The sequence below is a fragment of the Lacerta agilis genome, chromosome 2, assembly GCF_009819535.1.
Source record: "Lacerta agilis isolate rLacAgi1 chromosome 2, rLacAgi1.pri, whole genome shotgun sequence".
NCBI classification, from domain to species: Eukaryota; Metazoa; Chordata; class Lepidosauria; order Squamata; family Lacertidae; genus Lacerta; species Lacerta agilis.
Window position 1 is genome coordinate 29117468 of NC_046313.1, and position 20307 is coordinate 29137774.

The 20307-nt window shown below is 44.0% G+C and overlaps 2 protein-coding genes across 10 annotated transcripts in view; one reads left to right on the top strand and one right to left on the bottom strand.

Annotated features, from left to right (window-relative positions):
• The window catches only part of MBTD1 (mbt domain containing 1), a 47779-nt gene extending 42460 nt beyond the window's left edge, over positions 1-5319 (top strand). For all 8 annotated transcript variants that reach the window (XM_033139144.1, XM_033139150.1, XM_033139151.1 and 5 more), the window contains one exon: positions 4824-5319. In XM_033139144.1, coding sequence (XP_032995035.1) covers positions 4824-4942 — 119 coding nt within the window. In that variant the 3' untranslated portion in view covers positions 4943-5319. The remainder of the gene's footprint in view (positions 1-4823) is intronic.
• A 5068-nt stretch (positions 5320-10387) lies between these two features.
• LOC117040976 (nucleoside diphosphate kinase) lies at positions 10388-20307 on the bottom strand. Of its 2 annotated transcripts, none has more exons than XM_033139157.1 (5): positions 20172-20307; positions 18215-18350; positions 12661-12762; positions 11340-11452; positions 10388-10634 (listed from the first exon to the last, which is right to left on the bottom strand). In XM_033139157.1, the coding sequence occupies exons 2-5, from the start codon at positions 18341-18343 to the stop codon at positions 10517-10519; spliced, it is 462 nt and encodes a 153-aa protein (XP_032995048.1). In that variant the 5' UTR covers positions 18344-18350; positions 20172-20307; the 3' UTR covers positions 10388-10516. The 2 variants fall into 2 exon arrangements, with proteins under 2 accessions (XP_032995048.1, XP_032995049.1); XM_033139158.1 differs by having other exon boundaries at positions 18215-18364; positions 20172-20275.

Sequence of the window (20307 nt, forward strand, 5' to 3'; positions counted from 1 at the left end):
CAGTGTAGGGTTTGTTTTTCAGGGGGTAGACAGAAAAGCCCCTTTGTGCAAGCAGAGTTCCACTTCTTGTTCTTTGGATGCAAACTTAAGAATGTCACTTGGTAAAATCACAAAAATTCAAGACCAATATAACCCTTCAAGTAATTCATGTTATCCTATTGGTATAATAATAAATTTGCATTCCATACATTTTGACAAAAGCATTAACAAATTACATTACAAACCAGGGGATTGCATCTCATATTTAAAAATAAATAAAAATAAATGTGAGTCTACTTTTTCATAAAAAACTCTTTATTTGCATCCTCAGGTAATGCGTTAATTTTCCCCATTATTACTTCCAGTTGTAAAACTTGCAAAGTACATTTAGTGGACGCACCTTAGAATTCAAAGTGGCAGAGTAAATTGTTGTAGGGAACACCATACAACTTCACAGAGGGGTATGAAAATTAAAAGTTTATTTTTGAGAAAGTGAGACTGCCAGTGTGGTATGAGGGGAAATACTAAACCGGGGGCAAATTGACATAGAACGGCAAATTGCCATTAAAATGAAATCCAAGGTCATGGCAAAAAGGCAGCAAATGCTGTTTTGATTTACTTTTTAAAGATATTACTGTTAAAAGTGGCATACCCCAATTTAGCAAGGGTGATCCTGGACGAAAGCAGGTCTCCTGGTTCCAGTCACCTGCACCAAGTCCCTACATGCAAAAGGGGGCTGTGCTAGGTGAAAAGCAAAGATCCTCTTGCAACTGAAACCTCTGACCTAGGGGCTAAATGAGGCTCTCCCTAGGCAACACCTTTAAAGGCCTTGCTTGTACCCTACTCATGTGCTTTTGCCTTGCTGGAGTGTATCCTACTGTACAAAGGCAAAGGTCACATCCATTGCACCGCCCAAAACTGGCATGCAACACCCAGAGCTACACCTATGGAGATCCATGTCAGATCGGGTGTGTTGGTGTGTGTGTGTGTGTTATCATCTGCCAAACAGACGACTGCAACTTTTCAGGCTGACTCCACCATCCATCTCTTTATGGAAATACATCATGTGTGTTCCGTGTGGCGATTTGTGGGCCTGAGCCACTGTGTGCAACATGAAGGAGGCAGTGCTGCTGCTTTATTCAGTCTGAATCGAGGCTCTTCATAGAAGACTCAAGCTCTGGTGATGCCGTTTTAAGAAAGGAGCAAGCAAATCTAAGAGGACTTGGATCTAGGAATCACAATGTGAGGGATGGCTAAAGAAAGTAGAACCTCAGGAAAACCTGGGTAATACTCATAGAAAAATACATAATAATACAGGATGATTCATAATGAAGTCTACAGTTTCCATTCACTATAAATGGAAACTCTATACAGTGGTGCCTCGCAAGACGAAATTAATTCGTTCCACAAGTCTTTTCGTCTTGCGGAAATTTCGTCTTGCGAAGCACGGTTTCCCATAGGAATGCATTGAAACTTAATTAATGCGTTCCTATGGGAAAAAACCAGTCGGGGCCGGGTGTGGGGAAAGCGAGCGGGGAGAGCGGTTACTTACAGTACTGTAGTGAGCGGCGGTGGCGGGAGGAAGCCGGGTGTGGGGAGGGCGATGGGGAGCGCGGGGAAGGCGAGCAGGAGGAAGCCAGGTGTCGGGACTGCGATGGGGCAGCGCGCGGAGGGCGAGCAGGAGGATCCAGGCGTGGGGAGGGCGATGGGGAGCGTGGGGAAGGCGAGCAGGATGAAGCCAGGTGTCGGGACTGCGATGGGGCAGCGCGCGGAGGGCGAGCAGGAGGATCCATGCGTGGGGAGGGCGATGGGGAGCGTGGGGAAGGCGAGCAGGATGAAGCCAGGTGTCGGGACTGCGATGGGGCAGCGCGCGGAGGGCGAGCAGGAGGATCCATGCGTGGGGAGGGCGATGGGGAGCGTGGGGAAGGCGAGCAGGATGAAGCCAGGTGTCGGGACTGCGATGGGGCAGCGCGCGGAGGGCGAGCAGGAGGATCCATGCGTGGGGAGGGCGATGGGGAGCTTGGGGAAGGCGAGCAGGATGAAGCCAGGTGTCGGGACTGCGATGGGGCAGCGCGCGGAGGGCGAGCAGGAGGATCCAGGCGTGGGGAGGGCGATGGGGAGCGTGGGGAAGGCGAGCAGGATGAAGCCAGGTGTCGGGACTGCGATGGGGCAGCGCGTGGAGGGCGAGCAGGAGGATCCATGCGTGGGGAGGGCTATGGGGAGCGTGGGGAAGGCGAGCAGGAGGAAGCCAGGTGTCGGGACTGCGATGGGGCAGCGCGCGGAGGGCGAGCAGGAGGATCCATGCGTGGGGAGGGCGATGGGGAGCGCGGGGAGGGTGAGCAGGATGAAGCCAGGTGTCGGGACTGCGATGGGGCAGCGCGCGGAGGGCGAGCAGGAGGAAGCCGCGTGTAGGGAGTTCGATCGGGGAGCGCGGGGAGGGCGATCGTTAGTGAGCGGCAAGCAGGGAGGGCCAGCGCAAGCGGGAGGGTTCTTCTTACAGTGGTACCGCGCAAGACGAATGCTTCGTCTTGCGAAGCACGACCATAGAGAAATTCGTCTTGCGGGTCAACCAAAAAATCGCAAAACCCTTTCGTCTTGCGAGTTTTTCGTTGTGCGAGGCATTCGTCTTGCGGGGTACCACTGTACTTCATTATGAATCGGCCTGTTCTTTTTAAATATATGAAAGGCTGTCCTAATTAACATAGACTGTAGAGAGGATATTTGACTGTATGACCAAAACGCCTGCTATCAAGTGAATGATTCTGCTTGTTTTGTTGATGTCATGAAAAGTGTTTGTTATGGGTATGAGCAATCATCTACCAAGATCAGTATCTTGGGTTTAGGCCCAGTGCTCACTGAGGTGATAAACCTGTGGCTGAGATGTAGCACTTCATACCATAGGTGGGGACTTGAATGCTCTCTCTATATATATATATTATACAGAAAACTAGGAGAAGGAATCTAGCCTAGCTTCTCCCTAATTTGCTGGATTTCTGTGTGTCCTTAAAACTAGGGAGGTTTTTTTCTGTTGAGTAGAACAAATGATGCAGATGTTTATCATGGGTCCATGCACGTTTTGGCTTAGTCACGGCCCATATGTGATATGTACAGTATTCGAACCTTCTTGAAACCTCTGTGTAATTGTGATTGTGTCCCACTTTGAAGCCTATATAAAACTATCACTGGGGTGAAAACACAGGATTCTGGGACTGGATTCTGGGTTGCCTGTGTGGTTTTGCAACATTCCCATCACATTCTTCATGAAGCAGCCTGAACACTGCTGTACCTAACTTCCCCTATATTTAAATTTCACTTAATTCCTGTCTATTTGAAAAGAAATTACATATTTGTAATTATTGTAATTGTATGTGTTCAAGCGGGGGGGGGGGGGTGGGTACCATTTTAGCAGCTGGGAGATTATGTGAGAAAAGTTAACACATTTTTTAAAACTGTGCCTTCACCAATGAAAAGTACAATTTCAGAATTATTATTATTACTAGTAAGCAGATTTGTGCACATTTAATAAATTGAAACATCTAGTCAATCAGCTTTTAAAAAGTTGGGTAACAGCACAAATAGCTTAGCTTGTAGGAGCTTGACATAACATTTTCCTCTAATAAGTAAGCTCACCTTGTAGGTCAGGCATCCCCAACCTGCGGCCCTCCAGATGTTTTGGCCTACAACTCCCATGATCCCTAGCTAACTAGGACTAGTGGTCAGGGATGATGGAAACTAGTCCAAAACATCTGTAGGGCCGAAGGTCGGGGATGCCTGTTCTAGGTACTGACTGTGCAATGTAGTACTTTCTCATCCTGTTTCTTTGCCTTTTAGTTAGGAAAGCCAATGTGAGGTCCCACAGAGTGTTAGACTTTGATCCAATAAGATCTGAGTTCCAAATCCCATCTCAGCTGGATCTCACTCGTGTTTTTAAGAAAAAGCACTCTCAGCCTGAATTTCCCAGTCTGTTAACATATTAATAGTGGTTAATAGAAAAGGGCATGCATGTGAGAGCAAATAATAGAAAGGTTGAAATACAGTGGTGCCCCGCTAGACGAATGCCTCGCTAGACAAAAAACTCGCTAGATGAAAGGCATTCACTAGCGGAAGGCTGCCCCGCAAGACAAAAAAGTCTATGGGGCTGCCTCGCAAGACGGAAATTTTTTTTTTTTCCGTTGTGTGAAAACCGCTATTTTGTATTGGTGCTTCACTAGACGAAAAAATTGCTAGACGAAGATACACGCAGAACAAATGATTTTCGTCTAGTGAGGCACCACTGTACACACTGGTGATTTTTTTAAATGGAAGTAATAGATAATAGTAAAGTGAGATAATAACTTAATACAGGGATTTCTGTGTAGAGGGGGAATTCATCAACAAACTTCAGTTTTTGTTCAGGCCCTCACCTGTCAGTCCCCCCTGCTTAGTCCTTTGTGCTGTATTCGTACAACAATCAATGCCTCGTTTTCCTCCCAAAAGTTTCTTATGGTGAGTGGGAATGTTGTAGCTTGAAGAGGGGGATTCTACTGAATGGGGAGCAAATCTCTCCACAGTAATAGTACTAAAAGGTCATAACCGAATCACCTTTTCTTTCCTCCCTCCTTTTCTTAGTCACCTTTTCAATTACAGCCCATGAGTTCAGTATTTTTCAACGTCTGTACTTAATTTAAAATTTAATTTTTTTCAGTGTTAAATTGTGGGGGTTTCCATTTTGTTACAGAGGTAACAACAAGTTGGAGCATGCTTGAAAATTTCAGAGTCTGAACTGAAAGCAAATGTGTTGCTCCCTGTGTCTTCAAATGTTCACCAATTTTTCATTTTTTTTAAACCTCCTTTTTCATGTTTAGTCTCCTCACTGCAGCTGAAGGAGGAGTTGCTAGATGGAGAGGAATACAACTTTCTTCAAGGAGCATCTGATCAGGAAAGCAATGGGTCAGCCAGCCACTACATCAAACAAGAACCCTAAGGGCAGATCAGGGCAGGATGGTACAAAATGAGCCTTTCTTCAAGACTGATGTTCCCATTCTGACGATACAGTTTGATGGCTTCTACTAAGGGCACTTTGCTAACTGCAGATAAGATTTCAATTCAGAATTTTTGGAGGATGAGGAAACTATTTTAGTGGGGGGGAGATTTTTCAATTTATTAAAAAAAATTGACACTTGTGTTGTATTTGAAGCTTTTAAAAGAATTTTTGTAATATTTTCGAGTTCAGATTTATTGTGCATTGTTAAAAAAAATGAGATTCTAATTTTTTGGTAAGAATTAAAAGCTTAATTATAGCAGGATTGCAGGAAACCCTTTGAGGAAGATGAGGTGGTAGTATATAGTTGAAGAAAAAAAAAGGCAAATGAACTGTTTGTAACAAGTGAGCCTTCTGGTACAAGCTGGGAGATTCTGAATTTAAAGCTACACTAGTCATACCCTGTCTTTTCCATGGTGAAATCATGGGACATACCAAAATAGGTTGGAAGAGTGGAGTCAGGAAAGGGTTCCTCCTGGAAGTGGCAACATAATTTTCAAGAGTTTGTGCTTAAATTTTTAGAGAACGAAGCTGAGGTCCAAGCTTTTTGGAGGCCATTGTGTTTGGGCTGGATACTGCTGCATTGTGGTTTCCTGTTCACGTTTTAAAATGTCGGGATATTCATGGAAATGATCAGCAAAGCTTCAGCACGTTTCGGCTGGAGAGGTTACAAAATGGACATGAGTTGGTGACTTTTTTTATTCTTGTGTAAGGAAAACGAGGCAGACACAAAAGTCCCTTTTCTACAGAAACTTTGTGACAGGCCTGCTTTCCATCCCGGTGGAAGACACAGCTGAGGCGAATAGAGGAGGACATGACATTTTGCTTTCACTACCCATTTGGAAGAGCTTTTGGGTTATGAATTGAACTGGCTTGCCTAAGGATGACATGGCCCTGCTTTTAGGCCTCATGCTTTCTTTGACTTGGCTGCGGACCCCATTTTCAAGCGAAGGTTTTCAAGAACATGTAATGACTGATGTGGCAAGAATGCTGAAGAACCTGGAATCTTTCCTCCAAGAGTTGAATCTGTGTGGATATTCGCACATGGCTTCATTCTCAGAACTAACATGCTGACATTGCCACTCTGTGCTGTTGTGACAGGATAATGATGCGTGTCAAGTTTTGCTTTTACCAGTAAGGTTCATTAACTAAACTCTCAGGAATTAACTGCTTATGTTCTGTAACTGCTTCTGGGTCATTGCAGGTCCTCTTTAGAGCAGTATAACTGTCCAATTATTGACTCTAGGGTAGGACTTAGAAGAAAGTAATCCTATAGATTAACCTCTACACACTTTAAGCCTAATGCTTTACATTGGCAACTTGCAAAGCCCCAGAGATGATTTTTTTGGCATATGTTTTGAATTTTTAAAAACGCATAGAAAGTTGAAAACCAGCAATTTTGATTCTTTTATTAATTATCTTGCTCTATTGTTGGGTACATACCATTGGTGATATGCAAAGGTTTACCACATTCTATGCAAGAGGGGATAATGGTATAAAATTTTGTAACTACTGGAAGTACATTTTTTCTGTATAGTATAGGAATGTATGAGAACAATTTCTAGTCTTTCCCCCCCCTCCCCCTATAGCTGGGCCATTTTTGACTGCTTCATGTATACATATTTTTAAACTGATTATCAGGTGTCAAATACTTGTGAATTTAGGTGATAATTAGATATTATCTGTCTCTAAAAAGATTTCGGCTTAACTGAGCTGCCTTCATTTTTTTTCCTTGGGTAGAATGCCCGCCCCCTTCCACAAATGCTGCATTGCAGCTGTTTTTGAAATTTTTCCAGTTTGTAAGGCAGCTCCTAATGTGGCAAGAGAGGGCTGCTTTGGAGGGAGGGGATCAAAACACTGCATTGTGTGTACACACCCACAAAGGGGTTCACTAGATTTCAACTAATATTTTGAAAAGTCACAGTACAAACTGACCTAAGAAATCCTCCTCCCTCCCTCCCGCCCTCCCGGTATTTTTGTTAATCCTTAAACCAGTGCCTCTCAAAACCAAGGATGATCCATGCCATCAGGCCAGTTGATAAAATGATCTAAAAGGCAGAGACTCCAGAGAGAATTGGAAGCAATTTTTCGCCCCATTTTAAGGTGTAGTTCTGTTAGTCTTGCTCACACCTAATAAAGGCAGTATACTCTCTCTGCAGGATTGGCATAGTCAAGATGGTGGTGCTCTGGGGCTAGCATTCAGAGCCTGTGTTTTCATAGGGTCTGACTTGGAAAGATTTAGAGTAGCACTCGTACAAGTATTTCTTCTGATTTCAGTAGGGACCACTTGCATAATACTGCTTAATATATAAAAAAGATACAGGAGAAGGCCTGGACTAGTGTCCTCTGCCAGAAAGAGAGCTTAGATTTGTGTGTAAATTGAGTCCTGTATGGTCATAAAATCCAATCTTGAGCTTCACTCAACACAACATACCCTTAGGTGGAATTGCCCCCTTTTTACCTGACAGAAATTCCATATCGTAACAACTATATAATGGGCAGAAGTTCAGAAGGTACAACTTTCTTCATCACTGCACATTTAATGCTTTGAACACTGAACCTGCTGAATTTCTGCTTGTCATGCAGTCTGTCAGGATCAAAGGTGGAAATCCTCCTTCTACCTCTGTTGAATATGGCAGCTCCTGGAACATCCATACTAGCCACATTTGATCCTTACATCAACCTGAAATAGTCCCAGGGACCTGTTGGACCTTGTCAGACCTAGAATCATGCTGCAAGGGTGATCATCTTGATTAGTGCTATGTTGCTAGTCTTTGGGTTTCTGGTGGTAGATCTGCAGGCATGTTAAGTTGGTACCACTGCCAATCTAATACGCCCCAATTTCTGCCTGTAGGCAGAATACCACATCCCAATACATAACGTGTGTATGGTAGACTTATTTGCGGAAACACCTATTATTAAAATTGCTTCATGACTCCCTTGTTCCAGCTTAGTTCCCTGGGGTTATTACTTCTTTCGCTTTGTTTCTTCAGTGTTGATTCTAAGCAACATTTGTCTGTGGCCTCTTAATACAGCAGATGACTGGGTGGCAGTGAGCTTTCTTAGTACTGGGTTTAATTGCTTTGGTATGCATGCATTTTTTTGTATAATTTAGCTTGAACATTCTCTTTATTTTACTGTGAACGAATTAACACAAAATTGGGGTGGTGGTGATTGGGGGGGGGAGTTGGTCAGGGATTTGATGCCTGTACTGATGCAAAGGGTCAGCTTTTTTCAGTATTTGGCACACATTTTTTTATATATAAACAAGAAGGCACCACAAACAAGGTCAAGTTGCATTGTAAGTGCTCCTTCTTTTTACAGCCGACCCTTTTTCGTTTTGCTTTAAATTTCCTTGCGGAATCTCACAAAAGCAAAAGCAGTTATCAGTTTCTTGTTCTATTGATACTAACACGGGTTTCAGTGTTTGTTCGTTTTTATTGTCGTCGTCATTTTTATGTGATGTGAACACCTTCTCCCATCAATATTTGTATTATGGTGCTAATATATTTGGTAACAATCCTTGATTGGAAAGGGATTAAAACTGTGATTAAATTGATTTTTTTCTTTTTAATTTTCATATTTAAGTAAAGTCTCAGCCATTTATAAAAAAAGAAGAAGAAAAAGCATAGACTTTTGCCCTGGGAAAACAATCAGGGCAGAAGTTAAAAAAAAAAGTTGAATAGGGTTTTTACATCATTTCTGTATGTATTTGATATAGATCAATATCTGTATAAATTTAATCTTTTATTTTCTGGTAACTTGTGTGGTGAAATGGGAGTGTTTTAAAACCTCTAATGAAATGTATATAACTCAGTGAAAAATGCTTTTGATGAAATTAATGTTACTTTCATTTTTACCAGACTGCAAATTTTCAAGCATGGATGTGAAAAAAGCATTAAAGATTATAACTTTGTGTACAAGATGAAAATAATTCACTAAATTTGCCTTTTTTACACAAAATAAAAATGTTAAAAGTAAAGCCAGGTGGGTAGACTTTTTCCTCTCTCGTTTTCAGGACGCCAACATGAATCCTTAACAGCAGCAATTTGCTTAGAAAACCAGAGCCTGGTCAAACAGAACACCAATAAGGTTGCTGTTCTCATGGTGAAGTTGCAATCTTATCAGTCAGTCAGTCAGTCAGTCAGTCCAATAAGCATCAGTACAGCCCTGTCTTGATTTAACTTGTCTGTTAAAACTCAGCCACATGACCACAACTTCCAAACATCAGTTGAGCATGGTCCATTTTTCCTCCACCCATTCTTCTTCCACCAATTCTTATGTTGTCCCGAAATTGGTAGGGTTGTGTGGAAGGCATGTGGGAAAGGGCTAGCAGGCACCCTTCCACTGGAGACATTTAAAGGGCTAGAAGTAATTTATACTGTGGCCCTGGATGTTTATTGTATCAACTTTAGTAAAACTTAAAAATAACTTGAGACAAGTTCCAAAAACACTTCAGCTAGAAAGGAAAATCGGTAACTAATTCATGTGAGCATGCTGAATTCGTACTCATTGGTCCTTCTTTTAATTGACCATAGATTCTGCTTTTTAGGACTAATAATGCAAGACTCAAGCTTGTGTCTGTTGTCACATTGCTTTCCAAGGTGAGGTAGTGATGTTATTCCACAATTCTCCAATACTTTACTTACAAAGACCTCTCGTCTAGTGACTTGCATGTGTTGAGATTGGGTAGACATGTTGGCATACACAATAATTTTTCCTTTCCAAATCCAGTGCTGGGTTTATAGGCCCAGAAGCCACCCTTTTCACAACAAAACGGTTTGATAAACACAGCCATTATCAGATATGGCCTAGGATCTCCTACAACAGTTCCTGGAACATTAGAATCTCACACTGTTAACATTCAATTGTAGACCCAATATTAGTCACACAACTTAATCACTTAAAATTGGTGGAGTTGAAATTTCTTAAATTAGCACCAGCTTTCTCCCTGCTCTGTCAAATTTGATCAGCAGTGTTCAGCCAACATCATTATGGCTTCTAAAACATGGCTCTCCTATAGTACTGCTGGGCTTGATCTTGGATTCTGAAAGCATTCCTGTGGTAAGGATATTTCATCTACTGTCTTTTTGAAAAAGAAAGCTGTAGCTTGTGTCTTAAAGGAATTGTTCAAGCTAGCTTAGACTTCCTTCAGGGTCCTCAAAAGAGCTCTCACACATGTCCATTTGTAACACATATCTGGGCTAATGCAGACAAAGTATTCCCAAACCACTTTGAAAAACAATACACAAGCTCCAGTGAAGCTTTAATCTGTGATAGTTACATTTGCCAGGCTATTTTTAATTTGCTGACACTCCTAGTAATTCTACAACAGAAACTGTTCATACGCTACCTTTTCGTTTCTCTTAATGAAGAAATGAAAACAACTAATAATTCATATTTTATTTCTTAATGTCAATAATCACAAAGATAACTGTGATAATTGCTCCCAGGACAGCAGGTGGGTGGAATGAGATGCTTCGTTGGAAGAAGGCAGAACTCGTCACCAGGACTAATCTATTCATAAACCCAATCATGAGCACAAGGCTTGTAGTTCACAAGTTCTTCAGGCTTGAACCACAGATTGATCTCTTTCTGAGCACTTTCCACAGAGTCACTGCCATGAATGATGTTCCTACAGGGAAGATCAAGGAATTCCTTTTACAAAACTTGTGTAGCATTTAGAGACATTTCTGAAATAAGAATCTGGAACAGACTACTTGACAGCTAAGCCTACACATTTGAAATGTCTAGGTTGCTAAGGCTCCAATACTTTGGCCACCTCATAAGAGAAGACTCCATGGAGAAGACCCTGATGTTGGTAAAGATTGAGGGAACAAGGAGAAGGGGACGACAGAGGACGAGATGGTTGGACAGTGTTCTTGAAGCTACCAACATGAGTCAGACCAAACTGCGGGAAGCAGTGGAAGACAGGAGTGCCTGGCGTGCTCTGGTCCATTGGGTCACGAAGAGTCGGACACGACTGAACGACTAAACAACAGGGTGCTAAGCAAGTATCCACAAGAGTCAGTTAATTTAGCTTAAAGGATTTCTCAGTCACACAGACAAAATGAACCTATCGTCACCTTTAATCAAATGACCGGCCAACTGTATGGGTGGTTTCACAGGTATATGAATGGCTATCAGCTAGCTCTTGATCATCAGTACCTTAAAAAAGTGAACAGTTAAGCTGTTTGACCAAGGCAAGCGGAACGAGCAATTTATCCTGTTAACACAAAAGCATTTTATTCTGCTGGAGGGTATGCTTTCACTACCCAGTCTTCTCTTTTAAACAGTATGGTGTATTTAATACAGATAAACTATAAATCCCAGTACCAACCTGCCCACTTGAATGCAGAAGTCTCCACGGATAGTGCCAGGCTTGGAATCTGCTGGGTTAGTTTCCCCCAACATTACTCTGCCTGTCTTCACCACATTGAGTCCTTCCCAAACCTGCAAGAATAAACTGGTTTAGCACATACGTTTAACCATGTTACTTGACCAGATGGAAGTGATGAGAGCTTTTCTTATGGAGTATGTTCTTCATGAAATAAAACAGGCACTGGCAGATTGAGAGATCCTCAGAAGACCACGTTGTGGGGCGCACGTGTCATTTTGTCAGGCAACTGATACGCTCGTGCAGGCAGAACACTTGTAATGGCGCAACACTGAATTACACCCTTGCTGTACATCTGTGCAGCAGGTCCTGGGAGTTTCTCTTTTTAAATAAGGTGGGGAATGTTTAGGGCTTTTTTCCTTCTCTACCCTTTCTAACTGAAAGATGAAGAGGCCAGTTCAAAGCATGCCCACTTGCAAGTACCACAATTCCAAGTGGATATACTTCTTAGTTAAACCAATTTAGGGTCTGGCTGCACAACATTCGCAGCAGCATTAACAGACTGCAAGAGGAAATTGTTTTGGAAAGAGCCAATCATTTCATTGTTTCACCCACTGTTAGCAGAGAAGAAAAAACAAAGTAATAAATTCAGAGTGGAATTAAAAAAAAATCCCAATGGTCTGTTAAGGCCCCATCTTAATTGATCATCCACTCTAAAGGGCTGCCTATTCCGATCTTGCTCACCAAAGAGGCAGAGCTACCCTCAAGATTTCATATCCAGTATTTCTTTCCTCTGCTCTGAAACAAGAAGAGTTTGGACTTGATACCCCGCCTTTCACTCCCCTTAAGGAGTCTCAAAGCGGCTATCAATCTCCTTTCCCTTCCTCCCCCCACAACAAACACTCTGTGAGATGAGTGAGGCTGAGAGACTTCAGAGAAGTGTGACTAGCCCAAGGTCACCCAGCAGCTGCATGTGGAGGAGCAGGGAAGCGAACCCAGTTCACCAGATTATGAGTCCACTGCTCTTAACCACGCTGGCTCTCCACAAGAGGAGGCTTCTTAGCAAATCAGAATTAACTGCAGAGCAGAACTGATAAATTAGTACAAACCTGCACCATCTCGCCTTGCCTTACTTTTCCACAAAGGCCTAAAGGAGAAAGGTAAGCTAACCTGTGGCAGCTGGGCTACAACTATATGACCACTGGCCATGCTGGTTGGAGCTGATGGAAGTTGGAACCACACATAGAGAATATCAGGTATGTGCCACCCCGGTCTAAAGAGGCAAACAAAAGAAATGTTTAAGTTTACATATAAGAACACTTACCATAGGTACTACAGGCCCAGAATTCATATATTTAACCAAACCAGGGTAGAATGGCCGATCTTTCAAGTCAATATAGTGCTGTTTGAGAAGCTCTTCAGAAGCCTATAAGAAAAGAGATGGTTAACCCTCACGATTAACTGCAGAAAGGAGCTGCTCTAAGCCAACCCTACTTAACCTAAGTCACTTAAGAAGAGTCCTGCTGGATCAAAGCAAAACCTGTCTAGTCAGTATCCTGTTTCCCAGTGGCTAACACAAATGCATATGGTATTGGAAGCCCACAAGCAGGACATTTAACACTGAAATAGTACAGTGCCAAACAACAAGTAGCAAAGCACTCGTAACTAAGCGGAAGAGTTAGGCTATAAGAAAGCAAGCTAATGGTAGTTTGGACAGTCAGTACCAACAGATCATCCAGCAATGCGGCTGCCTTACAAGTTGCGTATTATCTTACGCAGTATAACCTTCTAGTCAAAGTCATACCAGCTTGTATGTATTGGGTTACACAGGTAGTTTTAATAGAACCTACTGTACTTAGCAGGAAAGGGGCAACTACCAAACTGAAACAGCACGAAGACGAGGCTTGTATAACTGAAAGGCTTTATTTTGACACAAGACTGAAAATAGGATGCATTTTTGTCTTGTTTACTAAAGTAGTTTTTGCTCTGCCTTAGCCTTATGCAAGCTACAAAAAGTGTGCATAGGCGCTAGGGTATATTTAGCTTTCCCGCAGCTATACAAGCTAAATTAAAAAGACAACACACATGCAGGCCACAGTGTAACCCTTCACTAAATATGTACCCTCGAGAGCATACCCCCTCCAAAAATAAAACATTTCTGAGTGAAACAGCACTTGAGTTCAAATCATCCACAATCTGCAACCCATGTTGTGGTTCAAATTTGAATAAAACACGAGGCTGGATAGCTCAGTCAGTAGAGCGTGAGAATTTTAATCCCAGGGTTGTGGGTTCAAGCCCCACTTTGGGTGAAAGATTCCTGCATTGCAGGGAGTTGGACGAGATTACCCTCATGGCCCCTTCCAACTCTATACAATTCCATGATTCTATGAACTAATCCCCAAACTAAGGCCCGGGGGCTGGATGTGGCCTAATCACTTTCTAAATGCGGCCCATGGATGTCTGGGAATCAGCATGTTTTTCATAGAATCATAGTATCATACGAGTTGGAAGAGACCACAAGGGCCATCCAGTCCAACCCCCTGCCAAGCAGGAAACACCATCAAAGCATTCCTGACAGATGGCTGTCAAGCCTCCGCTTAAAGACCTCCAAAGAAGGAGACTCCACCACACTCCTTGGCAGCAAATTCCACTGTCAAATAGCTCTTACTGTCAGGAAGTTCTCCCTAACGTTTAGGTGGAATCTTCTTGTAGTTTGAATCCATTGCCCCGTGTCCGCTTCTCTGGAGCAGCAGAAAACAACCTTTCTCCCTCCTCTATATGACATCCTTTTATATATTTGAACATGGCTATCATATCACCCCTTCATGGATCACTGCCTTGTCGTGGCGAAGGGGCTTGAATTACTCAGGCAAGCTATGGACAGGTCAAGATGGACAGGTCATAGCGGAGAGTTTGGACCAAACGTGATCCACCTGGAGAAGGAACTGGCAAGCCGCTCCAGTATCCCTGCCAAGAAAACTCCATGGACAAAGACAACAGGCATATAAAAGATATGACGCTGGAAGATGAGCCCCTCAGGTCGGAAGGCGTCCAACTTGCTACTGGGGAAGAGCGGAGGACAAGTACAAGTAGAACCAGAGCTGATGAAGCGGCTGGGCCAAAGCCGAAAGGACGCTCAGTTGCGGATATGCCTGGAAGCGAAAGGAAAGTCCAATGCTGTAAAGAAAAGTATTGCATAGGAACCTGGAATGTAAGAACCATGAACCTTGGTAAGCTGGATGTGGTCAAAAATGAGATGGCAAGAATAAACATTGACATCCTAGGCATCAGTGAACTAAAATGGACAGGAATGGGCGAATTCAGTTCGGATGACTATCATATCTACTACTGTGGGCAGGAATCCCGTAAAAGAAATGGAGTGGCCCTCATAGTCAACAAAACAGTGGCGAAAGCTGTACTGGGATGCAACTTCAAAAATGATAGAATGATCTCGATACGAATCCAAGGCAGTCCTTTTAACATCACAGTAATCCAAGTTTATGCACCAACTACCAGTGCTGAAGAAACCGAAATTGATCAATTCTATGAAGACTTACAACACCTTATAGAAATGACACCAAAGAAGGATGTTCTTCTCATTATAGGGGATTGGAATGCTAAAGTAGGAAGTCAAGAGATAAAAGGAACAACTGGCAAGTTTGGCCTTGGAGATCAAAATGAAGCAGGGCAAAGGCTAATAGAGTTCTGTCAAGAGAACAAGCTGGTCATCACAAACACTCTTTTCCAACAACACAAGAGACGACTCTACACATGGACATCACCAGATGGGCAACATCGAAATCAGATTGATTATATTCTCTGCAGCCAAAGATGGAGAAGCTCTATACACTCAGCAAAAACAAGACCTGGAGCTGACTGTGGCTCAGATCATCAGCTTCTTATAGCAAAATTCCAGCTTAAACTGAAGAAAGTAGGAAAAACCACTGGGCCAGTAAGATTCAATCTAAATCAAATTCCTTATGAATACACAGTTGAAGTGAAGAACAGGTTCAAGGATTTAGATTTGGTGGATAGAGTACCTGAAGAACTGTGGATGGAGGCTCGTAACATTATACAGGAGACAGCAACGAAAACCATCCCAATGAAAAAGAAATGCAAGAAAGCAAAGTGGCTGACCAATGAGGCCTTACAAATAGCGAAGGAGATCGTGAAAGATACAGGAAATTGAATGCAGATTTCCAAAGAATAGCAAGGAGAGACAAGAGGGCCTTTCTAAACGAGCAATGCAAAGAAATAGAGGAAAATAACAGAATGGGAAAAACCAGAGATTTATTCAAGAAAATTGGAGATATGAAAGGAACATTTCGTACAAAGATTACCACAATTAAGGACAAAAGTGGAAAGGACCTAACAGAAGCAGAAGACATCAAGAAGAGGTGGCAAGAATACACAGAGGAATTATACCAGAAAGATATGGAGGTCTCATACACCCCAGGAAATGTGGTTGCTGACCTTGAGCCAGACATCCTGGAGAGTGAAGTCAAATGGGCCTTAGAAAGCCTTGCTAACAACAAGGCCAGTGGAAGTGATGATATTCCAGCTGAACTATTTAAAATTTTAAAAGAGGATGCTGTTAAGGTGCTGCACTCAATATGCCAGCAAGTTTGGAAAACTCAGCAGTGGCCAGAGGATTGGAGAAGATCAGTCTACATCCCAATCCCAAAGAAGGGCAGTGCCAAAGAATGCTCCAACTACCGCACAATTGCACTCATTTCACACGCTAGCAAGGTTATGCTTAAAATTCTACAAGGCAGGCTTAAGCAGTATGTGGACCGAGAACTCCCAGAAGTGCAAGCTGGATTTCGAAGGGGCAGAGGAACCAGAGACCAAATTGCAAACATGCGCTGGATTATGGAGAAAGCCAGAGAGTTCCAGAAAAACATCTACTTCTGCTTCATTGATTATGCAAAAGCATTTGACTGTGTCGACCACAGCAAACTATGGCAAGTTCTTAAAGAAATGGGAGTGCCGGATCACCTCATTTGCCTCCTGAGAAATCTCTATGTGGGACAAGAAGCTACAGTTAGAACTGGATATGGAACAACTGATTGGTTCAAAATTGGGAAAGGAGTACGACAAGGCTGTATATTGTCTCCCTGCTTATTTAACTTATATGCAGAATACATCATGCGAAAGGCTGGACTGGATGAATCCCCAACCGGAATTAAGATTGCCGGAAAAAATATCAACAGCCTCAGATATGCTGATGATACTACCTTGATGGCAGAAAGTGAGGAAGAATTGAAGAACCTTTTAATGAGGGTGAAAGAAGAGAGCGCAAAATATGGTCTGAAGCTCAACATCAAAAAAACTAAGATCATGGCCACTGGTCCCATCACCTCCTGGCAAATAGAAGGGGAAGAAATGGAGGCAGTGAGAGATTTCACTTTCTTGGGTTCCATGATCACTGCAGATGGTGACAGCAGTCACGAAATCAGAAGACGCCTGCTTCTTGGGAGAAAAGCAATGACAAACCTAGACAGCATCTTAAAAAGCAAAGACATCACCTTGCCGACAAAGGTCCGTATAGTTAAAGCTATGGTTTTCCCAGTAGTAATGTACGGAAGTGAGAGCTGGACCATAAAGAAGGCTGATCGCCGTAGAATTGATGCTTTTGAATTATGGTGCTGGAGGAGACTCTTGAGAGTCCCGTGGACTGCAAGAAGATCAAACCTATCCATTCTCAAAGAAATCAGCCCTGAGTACTCACTAGAAGGACGGATCCTGAAGTTGAGGCTCCAGTACTTTGGCCACCTCATGAGAAGAGAAGAATCCCTAGAAAAGACCCTGATGTTGGGAAAGATGGAGGGCACAAGGAGAAGGGGACGACAGAGGATGAGATGGTTGGACAGTGTTCTTGAAGCTACTAACATGAGTTTGGCCAAACTGCGAGAGGCAGTGAAGGATAGGCGTGCCTGGCGTACTCTGGTCCATGGGGTCACGAAGAGTCGGACACGACTGAACGACTGAACAATCATATCACCCCTTAACCTTCTCTTCTCCAGGCTAAACATACCCAGCTCCCTAAGCCGTTCCTCATAAGGCATCGTTTCCATTCTACATGAGTAGAATGTGTCCTTTTATTTAAAATGCATCTCTGGGTTATTTGTGGGGCCTGCCTGGTGTTTTTACATGAGTAGAAGGTGTGCTTTTATTTAAAATGCATCTCTGGGTTATTTGTGGGGCATAGGAATTCATTTTTTGGGGGGGGGGGTTCAAAATATAGTCCGGCGCCCCACAAAGTCTGAGGGACAGTGGACCGGCCCCCTGCTGAAAAGGTTTGCTGCCCCCTGGTTTAGGCAAAAGATATCCTAATGTTGAAATATTTCAAATCATTTCAGAAATAACAATTTAAAACACAAATACAAGCTCACACCTCCATCTCCACCTTCGATTTTGAGCTTACTGGTAGTTCCATTATGTCACCTCATATATAGCACAATAATGAGCTTTCTGCTGTTAACTTGCATCTTGACTCACTTGATGGGTCCCTCAGATTGATGAATGACTACTGCCCAATGTTGTATACCTCAGTCCTGTTCTAAAGCATGACTAAACATATCAATTGAGTAGGGTGGGAGAAGCTGAAATGGATGGAGCAGCAGAAAGAGGACAGACCCTTTGCAAGCAATCAGTTCAGGCAGTTGGTAGGATCGAAAAGTTCCTCTCTCAGCAGCTTGCTAGACAGGAGGGAAGGGAGAGGGATGGGTGGATCTACTTTTTGGTTCTGGCCCTGCCCACTGCTGGCCTGCAGCCTCTGATCTCTCTCCCCCCCTCTCTCTCTCTCACACACACACACTGCAGAAAAAGGTTCTCTAATCCTGCTTTACTGCACCATTTACCAAGATTAAACTTACATGCATAAATTTCATAGCCACCAGTTTGAATCCCTTCTGTTCAAATCGCTTGATGATTTCACCTATTATTCCCCGCTGGACTCCATCAGGCTTGATGGCAATGAATGTGCGCTCCGTGTTGGAAGCCATTATCTCTCTGCAAAAGAAATGCTAAGAGAAGTGAGTAGGATTGGAATTATCCCCACAAACCACCACAGAAGATGAACCTATAGATGAAGGAGAGCAATCCAGATAAGCAAGATTCTACAGCAGGGCCAATGCCACAGAAGAACCTAGAACAGGTTACCCTAACCTATTGTAGCAAATTCCATCATCCCTGACTGTTGGCTATGCTCACTGGGGCCGATAAAAGGTTGAGCCAGACAACATCTTGAGGGCATCAGGTTGAGAAAGGCATGTGAAAAAATGTACAAGGTACTTCCTGTTCGTCAAGGTGACCGCTGTTCCACATTAAGAGGTCAACAACAGCGCCACCCGCGTCCCTCTGCCATCTTAGGAGCACACTAAGTGATTTCTTAAGAATCCTTTCAGTAACAATATATAGTTTTCATCTTCCAAGTTGGAAGTGCATGAAAATCTTAAAGGGCAACCCAATGCATACGAACAGAACACAAAAGCAACCAGGGAACGGACTGTGTGATCTTTGTTCCATTTTTTAAATATCTGCAGCATCACCAGATAGATAATAAGGAATCGTATTCAGGGCTGTAGCTAGCAGGTGGTAAGGTGGGCCCCTGCCAGGGGTGCAAGTGAGGGGGGGGGGCACAAAACCGGCTAAAGTATGTCTATAAATAAAAATATCGATTATTGCCTCATAAGAAAAGGTTTTAAATAGAGGGTGAATTGAATGGATGGGGGGTGTTGGGAGGAGAGGTGGAAAGAACTAATTTGTTCGTGGGTAGGGGGCACAATTTGGACGGATTCTGCCAGGGGCGCAAGATCACCTAGCTACGGCTCTGATCGTATTAAGCCAAAAACGTAAAACAAGTCCATGGTGCTATGACTAGGGAGGTTGCTTGCAGTGACTGTGATATACCGGTATACAGGTTAGTAGGGCTTAAGTTATTATGCGACAGAGGTGCCAACTTGAATAAAACACTGGGGGGCCCAGGTAAGCCCCACCCCGCATAACTGATCACATGGCATGGCGTATTTGAATGGCAATGCCCATAAACTGGGGGGGGGGGCTGTCCCCCTCAAATATTTTAAGGGAGGGGAGCAAAGGGACCTCGGACCCTAGGAGTTGACTCCTATGTTATGCGATATGATGGAGAGCGGATTTCCTGCGGGAGGGGGGGGATTTGGCACCCTTTAAGTCGAGATGGGGCTAAACTGGAGTTGCAATTCTACACCCCTCCCCCCGCCCTCCTCCAAAGCACCGGGGCAGGCACGGTTCGACTGCACGTGGGCAAGGCTTCCTCCACCATCCGTCCACGTGTCGCGGAAGAGCCCTTTGTTCCCCTTCCCTCGGGCGGCGTCCATTTGGGCCTCTCCGCCCTGGGGCTGCAATCCTGCACCAATTTACCCGGGAGTAAGCCCCACTTAATCCAACGGGACTGACTTCCGAGTAGGCAGGCACAGGCATGTGCTCTGCTGCGGCGCCTGAGCTGCCTCCTTCTTCTTCCAAGAGGCGGCAAGACACGCTGCCTCGACCGCCTCAAGTTACAGAGGCCTCCGAGGGGAGGCGAGGAGAGGTGGCTGCGCCTCCCAGGCGGCTGCAAAATGCGCATCCCTTCCCCCCCCTTTTTTTGCAAAAGGCACCCCACCCCCTCCGCCATTTCCTCTTTAGCCGGCTCCAGCTGCATTTCTTCTTCCTCCTCCTCCTCCTCCTCCTCCTCCTCTTTTTTTTTTTTTTTTTTTTTTGCCCCAGAACCTCGTTTCGTTTTGGTTTCTCCCTCCAGGAAGAAAGGGAAGAGAGACCAAAGAAGGCGGGCGGGGGGGGGGGATAAAAGCTCACCTCAGCTGCAAGGAGTCTGGTCGGGCCCGGAGAGCGTGTCTGCAGCTGCCGTCTCCCTGCAAACCTCCAGGGGAAGAGGCGGAGCAAGGCCGGGCCGGCGCCGGAGACAAGCCGGGAGCGGAGCAAAGGAGGCGGG